Genomic DNA, 15,133 nt, shown 5'->3' with positions numbered 1-15,133 from the left:
TTTGTGGTCTACATTAAGATTTCACTGGTCTCGTTAATCTCCTCTGGGTTAAAGGTGACTAGAGCATATCACAATCACATAATCTGCTCTCACATAGCCCTACGATATTATTTCTTGGCAGATTCACACACACACACACACACACTATCAGAGACCATCTCAGCCTGTGGAGTTTACAGACAGGTACTGAGAGGAAACTTGTAAACTGGGATCTTTCACCAGTCACCATTTATTCCTCCTCACGGTGTGTAAATCCAAGACTACAGAATCAGCGTGGGAACAGAGTACAAAGCAATAGCTCAAGTTCAAGGGTCTGTTTTGGCCTTTATGTCTTAAAATCATTTTTCCTAGGGAAATAGTGGTTTACAAGACAGTTGTTGGCACATGTGTACAATTTCTTATCTCCCTGTGATAGGTGTCTATACATCACTCTCACCACCAGCTTAAATCTATCTCTACCATCATGTACAGAGTCCAAAATGCTTTACCTACCTCTCCCCACAACCCCTTCCTTCAGAGCCCTTTGCTTTACTGCAATACAGCACATCCAGTCCAAGTTTCAACCTATGTTTTCCTCATACTTCCTTATTAGCTTCCACCAATAAGGGAAGTCATCCAATATTTGCCTGTTGACTTCAATTTTAAATTCAACATTTCTAGAAGCTACATACTGTCCTCTAAAAGGGCAAAATCCTTACCTCAAGTGGTGAGAAACTCAGCTACCAATCACATAAACTGCCCTGGGAATTTGTTTCGGGGGTCAAGATGCTCCAAAAGAAATGAGTAAGAAAGATGGGATTTTTTTTTTTTTAGGAGTATCCAAGTAGTATAATTTGTGTCAAGTTGACTTAAACATCTGTTGATTCAGATCAGGGAAGTGTCAGGGACAATTCTGTTCCTTCTCTTCTTCTGCAGATCTTCTCTGAAGATATGGTCACAGAGTGAGAGCTAGTACTGTCTGTGGGCAGTTTCTGTGAAGCAACACCACAACTTTCCTGTTTGCTCACCTGAAGAGAAAACAAACCGCTTCCGCCCCAGCCTTCCTAGGAGACTTTCTCTAGCTCTGTCTGCAGCTGCTGTCACACTGAGCTGTCAGGTTCAGGTGCTCAGACTTCATTCTCTCTCACTGTGGCTCAGGAGTCAAGACAAAGGCGGCAGGAATCCAGAGCAAGTAGATACTGGGAGAGTTGCCCAAAGGAGACGCTGCCGTAGCTGGAGTCAGTGTCTCTGGGGTCTACAGTGATCTGGGGCCCTTTCCTGAGGGAGGCTGCTCTGACTCTGTAAGAAACATCAACAACCATGATGCCATTTCTGTTACTCTCTTCTAGCCTTGTGTTCAGGAGTACTTGTTTTCTCAACTGGAATAGCCTAGCCAGTTACATTGGTCAAAGAAACAGGATGTTAATGAATCTTCTTAGAACACTCTAATTTCATCTCAGGTGGTTCACTTTCTAACAAAGTCCCATAACCTAGATATACACCAGTTTCTGTGAGAGAGAGCTTATGTTCACACATATCCATAAACTACTGCAAAATATATACCTGAAAGCAGAAGTACACTAGAGTTTACAGTGAGTACCTCCCTAACATTTCCTCTCCACTATTCCAAGCTTGGGATCCATGATTGCTCAACAATTTGTTTGGCTTCGTATGTTAATTCTCTTTTCAATCACCAGGTTCCAGATGCCACCAGGATGCTGGCCAGGCTTCCCTGGATTGAAGACCCCACCAATGTGTCCTGGAGCTCTGCTTCCCCAGAGACACACCTTACTAGGGAAAGAGAGAGGCAGACTGGGAGTATGGACCGACCAGTCAACGCCCATGTTCAGCGGGGAAGCAATTACAGAAGCCAGACCTTCTACCTTCTGCAACCCTCAACGACCCTGGGTCCATGCTCCCAGAGGGCTAGAGAGTGGGAAAGCTATCATGGGAGGGGGTGGGTTATGGAGATTGGGTGGTGGGAATTGTGTGGAGTTGTACCCCTCCTACCTTATGTTTTTGTTCATTAATCCTTTCTGAAATAAAAACTTTAAAAAAAAAAAAAAAAAGAAGAATGGTGGTTTTCCTTGGGAGGATGCAGCACAGAATTGTGGCTGTGTGTGTGCTGTGTGGAACTATGCCCTGTAATCTTACAATCTTGCAGAGGACTATAATCACAATTTTTTTAAGTGGCTGGATTAAAAAAAAAAGTAGAATCCTCTTAGATATATATTTTTTCCTGCCCATATTATTGCACCATTCTTTCACTATATCAGCTAAGAGAACTTGAGTTTGAATTTGTCCTAAGGGATATACGGATGGCTTCTTTCTAAATTGTTGACTCAGTTGACCAGAAAGCAGGGGACCCTTTCAGTCAGCCTTGGCCCCGGATAGTTGAATTTTGTGGCAAAAGTGGGGTATACTTTATTTCTTTCCACACCTCTTTTGTCATATATTTGGTCTAGAACACTTCATAAAGCTTTTCTCTGTGGTATTTGTCATTATAAGGTCTCCTGTACATGGACCACTAATAGTCCCATGTGCCTTTTCCATGAGTATGTGTCTCAGGGTTATGACTGTCTGCCACCCATGATACTTGAAAGGAGTGCAGTGTTTCCTAAGTTTCATGCAGAAAAAAATAAAGATAAACACACAAAGTAGTGAATGCTGATGAAAATCTTGTGAGTGTACCTGGGTATAAAAGAGTTAGTGCTGGAGAGTCGATTCAGCAGTAAGGTTCATGCCTTCCATGGTGAGGACCTAAGTTCAGTCCTGGAATTGCATAAAATGGTGGAGTGGTGCTCTAGTCTTTTTGCTTATTTCTCCACTAAACAAGTAAGTTAAATAAGAATTAAAATCTAAACAAAAATACAGTAAGATGGTAACTGAACTTTGATAGTAATAATATGAAAAGAGAGAAAGTCTCTCTGTGTCTCTCTTTTTTTTTCCAGTTAGAGACGGAGGGTTGGCCATGGCACAGCAGGTTAAGCAAGGACCCTGATTCAACCCCCCAGACTCCCCACTTGCAAGTGTTGCTTCACAAGCAGTGAATTAGGTCTGCAGGCATTTTTTTCTATCTATCTTCCCTTTCCCCTATCAGTTTCTCCATCCTATTAAAAAAAAAAAAATCAGAAAAATGGCCACAGGCACGAGCCCCAGCAATAACCCTGGAGGCTAAAAGAGAGAGAGAAAGAGAGAGAGAGAGAGAGATAGGCAGAGAGGCAGAGAGAAAGACAGAAATAGAGTGAAAGAAAGCACAGCATTAAATCCACTTTTCATGTGGTGGGGACCGGGCTTGAACTTGAGTTGTGCGCATGGCAAAGCAGCACACTATTCAACTGAGCTATTTTGCCAGCCTGAGAAATTTTTTTTTATTTTTTATTTAAGAAAGGATTAATTAACAAAACCATAGGGTAGGAGGGGTACAATTCCACACAATTCCCACCACCCAATCTCCATTTCCCACCCCCTCCCCTGATAGCTTTCCCATTCTCTATCCCTCTGGGAGCATGGACCCAGGGTCATTGTGGGTTGCAGAAGGTAGAAGGTCTGGCTTCTGTAATTGCTTCCCCGCTGAACATGGACGTTGATTGGTCGGTCCATACTACCAGTCTGCCTCTCTCTTTCCCTAGTAGAATGGGTCTCTAGGGAAGCAGAGCTCCAGGACATATTGGTGGGGTCTTCAGTCTAGGGAAGCCTGGCCGGCATCCTGATGACCTCTGGAACCTGGTGACTGAAAAGAGAGTTAACATACGAAGCCAAATTGTTGAGCAATCATGGACCCAAAGCTTGGAATAGTGGAGAGGAAGTGTTAGGGAGGTACTCACTGAAAACTCTAGTGCACTTCTGCTTTCAGGCATAATATTTTGCAGTAGTTTACGGATATGTGTGAACATATGCTCTCTCTCACAGAAACTGGTGTATATCTAGGTTTTGGGACTTTGTTAGAAAGTGAACCACCTGAGATGAAATTGGAGTATACTATGAAAGGAAAGGTCTCACCCGAGTAATGAAGTTGAAGGGTTGTCATTCCACACGTGAAGTCTCTGGACACAGTCTGAAGTGAAGCATGTTGAGGTGGCAATTGTTGTGTTGGTTAGTTTGTGATCGGCAGATGCAATATTATTTGATATGGATTGGGAGAGGCATACGGGAAAGTGGGCCCTATCCAAGGGTTCCAGGACTGGGGGACGTAGAGGCTCCCTAGTGGAGATGTGAGGTTCCTGCTGTCTTAGGGTTCAAAAAGACAATCGATAGTTAATGTTATCATCACATTATTTGGTAATTGGGTTAACTTTGAAAAGTCCTTTTGTTAGGGTTTGCTGTACAGTACCCAGTATCTTGTATATAGCTGTGCCATTGGTTGCTTCTGATCTACTTGGTCTAGGCTTTTGAGAGAGTCTGCATATCAATTACACAGCCTATATATTGAAAAGATTCAGTTTGTGTTTTGAAAAACTTCGAGACATACAATTAATTTTCCCCCTCTCATATTAATTAACTAGTGATTTATATGACTACATTTTACTAGGAGTGTACATAAACACCATTCCCACCACCAAAAGACTGTGACCCATCCCTCCCACCCACTCCCACCCCCCACTGTCCCAGGAAGCTGCATGTCTACTCCTCACCACAGGGTTTTTACTTTGGTGCCCTACTTACAATTTGGTCAGGTCCTGCTTTTAGTTTCCCTTTCAGATCTTCTTACTCAACTTCTGTTGATGAGTGGGATCATTCCATACTCATCTTTATCTTTCTGACTTAGCTCACTTAACATAATTCCTTCTAGCTCTGTCCAAGATGGGTCAGCGAAGGTGGGTTATTGTTCTTGATAGCTGCATAGTATTCCATTGTGTATACATTACCACACCTCAGCCACTCATCTGTTATTGGGCACCTGGGTTGCTTCCAGGTTTTAGCTATTATGAATTGTGCTGCTATGAACATAAGAGTACACACCTCTTTTTGGTTGGGTGTTATGGAGTCCTTGGGGTATAATCCCAGGAGAGGAATTACTGGATCATATGGAAGGTCCATGTCTAGCCTTCTGAGAGTTTTCCAGACTGCTCTCCACAGAGGCTGGACCAATTTACATTCCTACCAGCAGTGTGAAAGGGTTCCTCTGTCCCCACAACCTCTCCAGCATTTGTTGCTGCCGGCCTGAGAAATTTTTGAAAGCACTGAGGGAGAACCTAGAAGATAGCACAGTGCTGTCATGTCTGAGACCCCAATGTCCCAGTTTCAATCCCTAGAGCTGCCATAAACTGGAGCTGAGCAGGTGTCTAGTGCATCTCTCCCTCTCTCTCCCTCTCCCTCTCCCTCTCCCTCTCTCTCTCCCTCTCTCTCTCTCCTTCTCTCTCTCTCTCTGCCTCTCTCCCTCTCTCTCTCCCTGCCTCTCTCTCTCTCTCTCTCTCTCTCTCTCTCTCCTTCCCACCTGTATATCTCAGATCTTTATGATCTGTGTTAAAATTAAAAACGAAGAGTTTTGCAAAGTGCACACCAGCTTTTCTGCAGTTAAAGGTGGCGGTATAATCAAAGCAGAATGGCTTCTAGGGAAAAGCACAGAGCACACATACACACTCAGAGCTGGAAACAAAAGTATCAGTGATAAAGCTACTCTGATTAGAAATATTGGAAGTAACTCTACACTTTTCTAAATTTTCTGAGACATACAGGTTACAAAGATTTATTGTACTGCCTATTGAATGAAATTTTTAATCTCTAAAAATTTTATGGCTTTGATCATCATGGATAATATTCAAATTCACGCTTATTGATTTACTTAATATATAAACTATGATTTTTTTGTCAAGAAGATCAGTCATATAATCTCTGTCTGAGAGAAGGGGGTTGAAAGTGTGAATGAGAAGCCTCATTAAAAGATCATGAGCTGGGAGTCAGGGGTAGTGCAGCAGGTTAAGCGCAGGTGGCGCAAAGCACAAGGACCAGCTTAAGAATCCTGGTTCCAGGCCCCAGCTCCCCACCTGCAGGGGAGTTGCTTCACAGGTGGTGAAGCAGGTCTGCAGGTGTCTGTCTTTCTCTCTGCCTTTCTGTCTTCCTCTCTTATTTCCTTTTCTTTCTGCCCTATCCAACAATGATGACATCAATAACAACAATAAACAACAAGGGCAACAAAAGGGAATAAATAAAAAATATTTTTAAAAAAATATCATGAGCTTGAATGGTAGAAAAGATGGAAACTATGGGTAGAGGCTTGTCTTTCAAGATGATTTGCTCTGAGAATGATCCTAAATGGAGGTGGGAATGTAGATTAGGGAAAAAAGAACTTGAGATGGGAGTAGAAAGCATGTTTGCAGTATGCAGAAAATATTCCAGTCAAGAGAGAGGCCATCCAGAGTAGAAACAAGAATACCAAGACCAGATTCACAGATTAGTAATAAATTTAGGTATAAAGACTACTAGTGGAACATTTGGGCCCCAATGGACTCTCTTTCAAAGACCAAAATATATTGTGCAGATATGCGGGTAAATCTTGAAGCGCAAAATGAGAAATTACTACTTCATTTTCTTTTTTTTTCTACACAGTATTATGTGTAGTTGTAGGCTGAGGGAAATTGTGAAATGGTATTTTTAGAGAGTAACAAACAGGTTGTTTTAGAATGGTGCCATACATACCACATTCTTTGTAGGGTAACTTGAGTATTAAAAAAATGTCAAATTTTCCAAATTAATTGCCGATTGAATTATTATCACAGTGAGTATACCAATGTTTGCTTTTTGTTTGTTTACATAACCAATCACTAAAAGTTGACCAGGTAATGTCTTTTATTTTATAACATATATCAAATAGCAAAGCGACAATGAGAACCATCAAAACACAACAAAATAACTCTTCAACTCTGAAAGAATATGGTGGTTAGTATAGGGGAAGGGGAAGGATCACAGAGGAAGTAGCTAAATGTGGTGTCAGTGTGAATGGTGCAGAACTTTTATGGTGGGTATGAAGGATATATATGTACACATCAAGGTGTGATTCTATAATCCTATAATTCAAATAGCACTTTAAACTAATGTCAAAATAAAGGGTTTTAATACCTTTAAGTTCATTCAGAATGATATGTAGAAGACAAAAATCAAAAAGCTATTTTAAAGAGTAGAATCCTTACAGATAACTGAAGTTAGAGAACTAGTACAGATATAGCTCCTGTTGTGTAAAGAAATACCATACTTTGAAGAAACTCCAAATAGCATGTTACAATGTGCAAGGACCCATGTCTAACCTTCCTCCCACCCTCTGCCACCCCACCTGCAGCAAGGAAGCTTCATGAGCACTAAACCAGTGTGCAGGTCTCTCTCTCTCTCTCTCTCTCTCTTTTCCCTTTCAATTTTTATGTCTCTATCCAATAAACCAACAATCAAATAAATAAATATTTAAAATATTTCTAATAGAAAAATAAACTAGAAATACAATAAACTTGAAAACTTACCATACATTCTATTCCAAATAAATTGCACAAAGATTAAAAACTAAACATAAATTAGTGAAATTATTAGGTGAATCTGAAATCAAGAATGTAAATATAAGAATAAGAGTAAAGGTATGTGCCTAAAAAATACAAAAATGAACTATATTCATAAGCTAATGCTTACGAAACAACAAAACCTAACCATGTAGTTAAACAGTATACAGAAAATTAACATTGTCATATAAATAATTATCAGCTTGTTCAAAACAATTACTTATAAAGAGCTACAAAATATGAGTAAGGTAAAATATTTCATATCAATAGAAATGTCTGTTACATTCAGCGGATCTAATTATGAAAGACAGTCCATGTGGTAAGAGAACACATAAAGAGTATAGTGAGACAGTCATTCAACATATAAGGCCAGAATACTTCCAATGTTTTAAAGGCAGGTTGGCTCTTTATAACAATAACTGTAAATATTTCTCTAAATATATACCCCATTAATTATATCTCTACAAATTGGATAAGCCCTGATCCTTAGTTCCAATCTGGGACTTTCCTCATTATTTTATTCATATTTTTAGAATTTTAATTTTGATATTAAGCAATATAAAATTTTTCTAATTGAAACCTTCTCCATTATCTCATGATAGAGACTGATTCTATGTCATAAATATGGATTGTTCCTTAATCCTGGACAACAAATAGAGTTACAAAACTACTGTCATTTCCAATTTAATTAACCAAACAACCATTTACCTAATAAACTAGCAAGTCCAAAGTATTTTCTGAATATACGGCTCTCCATTATCTAAGAACCCAGTTCAGAGAATAGTTCTCTGAAGTCAAGAGGGCTTTGGTATTTAGTAAAACTAAAACTACTGCTATGACTCACAAATACATGACACTGAAATTGAAACTCACCCACAATCATTATCTATTTGGTAACTGTGTCAGGCCTGTGTCTAGAGAATATATTTCCCCAGAACCCTCCTCAAAGCCCCCATGACTTCCTTATTCCTCAGACTGTAAATAAGAGGGTTCAGGGCAGGGGTGACAATTGTGTAGAAGACAGAGATGATGTTGTCCTGTCTGGAGTTGTGGAGGGAACTGGGCAGAACATACATGAACGTGGCAGCTCCATAGAACATTCCAACCACAGTCAGGTGGGAAGAACAGGTGACAAGGGCTTTCTGCCTGCCCTCAGTGGAGGGCATGTGCAGCACAGTAAACAGAATCAGTGTGTAGGAGGCAAGGATAGCAGCTAGAGGGGGCAAGAGGAAGGTCACACCTGTCACGTACACCAGGAACACATATCTGGATGTATCTGCACAGGCCAGCTTCAGCAGAGGAGGAATCTCACAGAGCAGGTGGCTGATCTTCCGGGCTCTGCAGAAGGGATAGTGCATGGTGTACAAGGTATGTACTGCAGCATTTAGGGATGCCAGGATCCAGGATGAGGCCACCATAAACCAGCACACACTTGGCCTCATGAGAACCATGTAGTTCAGAGGATGACAAATGGCCACATATCTGTCATAAGCCATGAAGGCCAGTAGCAGGTCCTCGGCACCACCCAGGGTCAGTGCCAGAAACATCTGCAGGGCACAGCCCTCAAAGGAGATGCTGTTGTCACCACGCAGGAAATCCACTAGGGCCTTGGGGGTGACAACAGACGTGAAGAGCAGGTCCATGAGTGAGAGCTGCCCGAGCAGGAGGTACATGGGCACGTGGAGCCGGGCATCCACTGTGATGACCAAGATCAGCAGGCTGTTGCTGGTCAGGGCCAACATGTACAGGGCAGTGATGGTGGCACAGAGCAGCTCAGGAGACCCGCTGTCATTCAGAATGCCCATCAACAGGAAGTCACTTCCCACAGTGGCATTCCAGAGCTCCATTCTCCGTTATTTCTTTAATTGCCTAGCCCCTAATTAGTCAGTGATCATTTTAATGAAGATAGTTGTACTAATTACCACCACCACCACCCTTTTAACATAAGGACACTGAGCACAGGCAGGAAGAAGTCAATGAGTTGGTGCCTTACCCCCTGATAACTGACTTCATATCTGAGATCTAATTTTCTGACTTTTTCATTATGTTGAAAAATGAACTATGAAAATGGAGAAAGGGTTAAAAAGTATAGCTAAACATTAAGAGATCACTGCATAAACTATTTATACTTCAAGCCTAAGTCTGTATTTCTTATAAAAATCAAATAATCTTGCTCTACATAAAACAACAACAAAAACAATATTCTAGCATCTGGGGGCTTATCTTGTTGTCTTGCTTAACTGTGTTGGGTTATATCTGAGGACAGTGATCAAAATATCAAGAAGCTTTCTTCTTTTATTCCTTGCAGGTCTACTCTGAAGATGTGGTAGCTACAGACAGATCTAGTACGATACTGTCTGTGGGCAGTTTCTGTGAAGCAACACCACAACTTTCCTGTTTGCTCACCTGAAGAGAAAACAAACCGCTTCCGCCCCAGCCTTCCTAGGAGACTTTCTCTAGCTCTGTCTGCAGCTGCTGTCACACTGAGCTGTCAGGTTCAGGTGCTCAGACTTCATTCTCTCTCACTGTGGCTCAGGAGTCAAGACAAAGGCGGCAGGAATCCAGAGCAAGTAGATATTGGGAGAGTTGCCCAAAGGAGACGCTGCCGTAGCTGGAGTCAGTGTCTCTGGGGTCTACTCTGAACCGGGGCCCCTTTCTGAGGGAGGCTGCTCTGACTCAGTCATCACCCCAATATCTCCTTCTCTATTCTAATCCTTTGTTCAAAGACTCATGCCTTCTCAACTAGAATGATGAAAGACACTGTGTTAATGTATCCTCTTGGGTTTGCTCCTGGCCATGTATTGCACTCGTCTATCAATAAATGATATCAAAGGTGATGCATTTCTAGTTTTCCCTGTGGGATGTGCTGATGGCTCATTTCCAAATTGCTGACACAACAGACCAGAAAGCAAGAGTCTTTTTCATGGCCAGTCCTCTGCTGCAAATAGGTGGGTTTTATGGCAAAGGCAGGCACTTTTACTCTCCTCTTTGATGATTCTCCTCTCCTAAAACATTTGCACTTTAGTAAGACAGCTTTGTGTCGTGTACAATTATGAGACCTTATCTTCATTGATCCTTGTCTTGTGTGTCCAGCACATGAGTATTTGTCTTAGTGGTTTTTTGTTTGTTGGCTTTGTTTTTTATTGCCACCGAGTGAAACTTGGTGCCAGCACTAGGAATGAGTGGCCGTTTTTCCTCTTCATTTTTATTTTTTATTTGATAGGGCAGAAAGAAATTGATAGGGGAAGAGGAGATAAAAAGGGATATAGAAAGGGGCCAGGCAATGGTGCACCTGGTTAAGCAGGTGCACAAGGACCCTGGTTCAAGCCCTGGTCCCCACCCCAGGGGGAAAGCTTCATGGTAAAGCAGAACTGCAGATGTCTCTCTCCATATCTCCCACTCTCCTCTCAATTTCTCCCTGTCTCTATTCACAAATAAGTAAAATTGTTTATTAATAAAAGAAAAGGATATAGAAAGATAAGCACCTGCAGACCTGTTTCACAACTCATGAAGTCCTGCAGGTGGGGGGAAGCAGAGGCTCCAGTTCAGATCTTTGTGCTTGATACCAACATTCAACCAGGTGTGCCACTAACTAGTCTGTCTGGGTGTTTTTATTAAAGCTATCAATGATACTTGAAAACTGTAGGAAATTTTCTAAGTATTATGCAAAAAAATCAAAATAATTACACAAAGCTGTGACACTGTAGAATGACAATGCTCATGAAAGCTGCCCAAGTGCCTCTAGACAGAGGTTCAACATTAAAGCAAGGTCTTCCATGGGCGAGCAACTGAGTTCCATCAAAACGGTGTCACAGTGTTCTGACTCTTCACCTCCTTCAAAATACTAGATAAATTAAAAACAAAATGTTTCTGTATTTAAAAGTACAAAACAAAGTTGTAAAGATGACAAGATCTGGGGCCAGGCAGTAGAACCCCCCTGGCTAGGCACACCATGCCCAAGAACCCAAGTTTGTGCCCCTGCTCCCCACTTGCAGGACAGAGGTTCCACCAGTGGTGAAGTAGGTCTGCAGTTGCTTAACTTTCTCTCTTAATCTCTCTCTGTCCTGTTAAAAGTTTTTTTGGAAAAATGGCTTCTGGGAGTGGTGGAATCCTAGTGCAGTCACTGAGCTCCAGTAATAACATTCATGAAAAAAAAAAGAAAAGAAAAAACAATATCACCATATATTTCTATGTACACTAAAGATGACTGTAGGCGTGGTATTTCAAAAGTTTTATATTTATTTGTTTAAAATGATCATTCCCTATTTAAATTACCAAGATATATCTTGTATACTGTAAAATTAATCCTTATATGTATATGTTAGTTTTATAGTATGTTACAAAATGTGTAGTATAAGTAGAAACCTCTCTCTCAGGGATCCAGCGGTAGCACAGTGGGTTAAGAGCACATGGCACCAAGCACAAGGACCATAAGGATCCTGGTTCCAGCCCCCAGCTCCCCACCTGCAGGGGAGTCGCTTCACAGGCAGTGAAGTAGGTCTGCAGGTGTCTATCTTTCTCTCCCCCTCTGTCTTCCCCTCCTCTCTCCATTTCTCTCTGTCCTATCCAACAACAAACGACATCAACAATAACAATAATAAACCAACAAGGCTACAAGAAGGGCAACAAAGGGGGGGGGATGGCCTCCAGGAGCAGTGGATTCATGGTGCAGGCACTAAGCCCCAGCAAAAACCCTGAAGGCAAAGAAAGAAAGAAAGAAAGAAAGAAAGAAAGAAAGAAAGGAAGGAAGGAAGGAAGGAAGGAAGGAAGGAAGGAAGGAAGGAAGGAAGAAAGAAAGAAAGAAAGAAAGAAAGAAAGAAAGAAAGAAAGAAAGAAACCTTTCTCTATCTCTCTCTATTGATCTGCTTATGAAGTGACTAAGTATAGTTCATATGAAAATACAACCCTAGCCAAAACAAAAAGTACTTCTTTTTTCTTATGGGGTTTATAGAAATGCAGGTTTATTTAGTTACATAAAAACCACACTGGGAAAACAGTCAGGAGAAGGCTAACTAAACATATGACAGGAGCCACGAATCCTTAAGCTTAATTCACTAGTGTTCAGCTACAAGTGCAGGCCCCAAGGGAAATAGCATCATTGGTCCAGAAGACAAATACAGCCAGGCGAAGAGAGCAACTTCTGCCAGACACTCATTTAAGTAATCCCTCATACCCACAATTCCTGATCAGTTTGAATATTGTGCTTCTGTCATACACTCTTAATGTCAGACTGACATCAGCCATATGCTAATTAATGTCCATGTCCCATAGTTCCTTTGCTCACCCAGTGTTTCCAACAGCTCTGCCTTTAGACAGCATAATTTTTCTTTCTTTTATTCTTTTGTTATAAAAGATTTAGTGAAGACCAGGCATGTGGTTTATGTGCCAGATTATCTTCAGAAAACAGAAGTCCAAAGAGTACAAGGCAAAAAACTTAATATCATATATTCTACTCTGTGTGGCATCTCTTTTACCCATCAGAACTTAAAGGTCCTTCCTCACCTTTCCAAGCTCATTATAGTTTTTTTTTTTCAAAAAGTACTTCTAACAAATGAAAAGCAGTCCAGTTGTTTATAACAAGTATTTAAAATAACTTTTTAGCCTATATCTTAGGAATTACACTTTTATAAATCTGAAAATCTGACCCTTACATATGATAGTTGGCAGAACACAAACATAAATTTGTACAAATGCATAAATATATATTACAAAGGACTCACAGAACGGAATATTACACCATCATAAAATTCATCTTATTTAAGACCCATGAGTGTTTATCCATATGGTAGCTACCATGTTAAGCACTATCTGTCAGAATCTGATGTAACTAACACTGTCTTATTCAATACTCTATGAAATATCATGTTTATCAGAGTCTTATAGTCATTGTCAGTTTTTAAATGAGCAAACTGAAAAGGTATGAAAAGTTTAATGACAAATTCAAGATGCACAGATGATAAAAGGAGAATAGACATCACATTCAAGCACTCAGACCCCCTTCTCCATCATTCATTCTTTCCCCACACTATTATGCCCTTTATGAATTTTAATTGTATTTATGTATTCATTGTATTGAAACAGAGAGGAGCTGAGATGGAAGGGAGAGACCAAGATGGAGAGAGATACTTGTAGCTGTTCACCAATTGTGAAGCTTCCCCCCTGAAGGTGGGACTGGGGTCTTGAACCCAGGTCCTTGTGCACTGTAATGTGTACTCTCAAGAAGTGGACTGCCACCTGGTCCCTGTAGTGTCTCTTTCTAACAAGGAAGAAGATCCTCAAATTTTAAATGACAAAAGCCAAGCCTTTAATCAGTGTGCACACAAAATTCCACCAATGATATACACAGATAGAAAAATCAAGAGGAAAATTATATAGACAAAAGTTTGATTTTTCCTCAATTTCTAACATTTTCAACTTTTATAATAAATTTGTTTAAGTTATACATTTTTCTAAATCTATACCATGCCTTACCTGTATGTATGAAACAATTAGCATGAGTTCTATAAAGGGCATTTGAGTAATTCTGCGTTTACACAGAGTACTGTTTTCAGTATAATTCTGAATATGTGAGCTAGGATATCTTAGACCTTAACTGAGTAGCTCTAAGTCCACAGGTCTGGTTACAAATTTCCTTCCAAATCCTAAGACTATCTTATTTAACTTAGGCAATAATTCAAATGACCTAAACCATATCTAAGTTACAAAGTAAGATAAATTATGTATCCTTTCTTTTGATGGATATAGACATATAAATATACATATACTAACCTAAAATATAGATTACATTTATTGTTTTGGGTTTTCAATACATGTCTAAATATCTACAGTTGTTTTAAAAAAAACTAAAGCAATATATACAACAGATGACTATCATTAATATAATTTCTTTACGAATTCAAAATCATTATATGATCAATATACCACTAATTCCACTTTTGTAATGTAACCAAAGATAAAATTTGACCCTTCCTTCAAACCTAAGTTCTTTTTTATTTTATTTTATTTTATTTATTTATTCCCTTTTGTTGTCCTTGTTGTTTTATTGTTGTAGTTATTATTGTTGTTGTCGTTGTTGGATAGGACAGAGAGAAATGGAGAGAGGAGGGGAAGACAGAGAGGAGGAGAGAAAGATAAACACCTGCAGACCTGCTTCACCGCCTGTGAAGCGACTCCCCTGCAGGTGGGGAGCCGGGGTTCGAACCAGGATCCTTATGCCGGTCCTTGTGCTTTGCGGCACCTGCACTTAACCCGCTGCGCTACAGCCCGACTCCCCAAACCTAAGTTCTTTCACATTCTATTTTTTGCTTTCTTTTTCCTGAAGGGAGAGAAACATATAGATAGAGAGAAAGGAGAGACACCTGGAGCTTGAACCCAGGCTTCTGTGCAAGGTATCTACTGAGCCACTACCTTCTACCCCCTAAATTCTATTTTATCATTTCCTTATTTAACTCTTAATTTTATAATAATATATAATATATAAACATAACAATGTTTCATGCTTCCTTTCCACTATTTCATCATAGATCTGTTTTAGTAAATATTGTGTATTGCTTCTTAATTCTGGACAACAAATAGTGTTATATGCTTATTATTCTTTTCATTTAATGATTCAAATAACCATTTGACTAATTAAAAGCCATCAAATTACTTCTGAGGATACTGCTTTCCAG

At 40.2% G+C, this 15,133-nt stretch overlaps 1 protein-coding gene across 1 annotated transcript; it reads right to left on the bottom strand.

Moving 5' to 3' along the window:
- Positions 1–8,377: 8,377 nt before the first annotated feature.
- Positions 8,378–9,310, bottom strand: LOC103117642 (olfactory receptor 2AG1-like). Its single transcript, XM_007527740.1, has one exon. It carries the CDS (start codon positions 9,308–9,310, stop codon positions 8,378–8,380), a length of 933 nt encoding a protein of 310 aa, XP_007527802.1.
- Positions 9,311–15,133: the final 5,823 nt, after the last annotated feature.

This window comes from Erinaceus europaeus, chromosome 17, assembly GCF_950295315.1.
Source record: "Erinaceus europaeus chromosome 17, mEriEur2.1, whole genome shotgun sequence".
In the NCBI taxonomy this organism is placed as follows: Eukaryota; Metazoa; Chordata; class Mammalia; order Eulipotyphla; family Erinaceidae; genus Erinaceus; species Erinaceus europaeus.
Note: the sequence above shows the minus strand (reverse complement) of the source record. Positions and strands in the feature narration are given on the sequence as shown.

Coding starts and splice junctions, on each gene's coding strand:
- LOC103117642 (XM_007527740.1), bottom strand. CDS start 9,310: ATGGAGCTCTGGAATGCCACTGTGGGAAGTGACTTCCTGTTGATGGGC.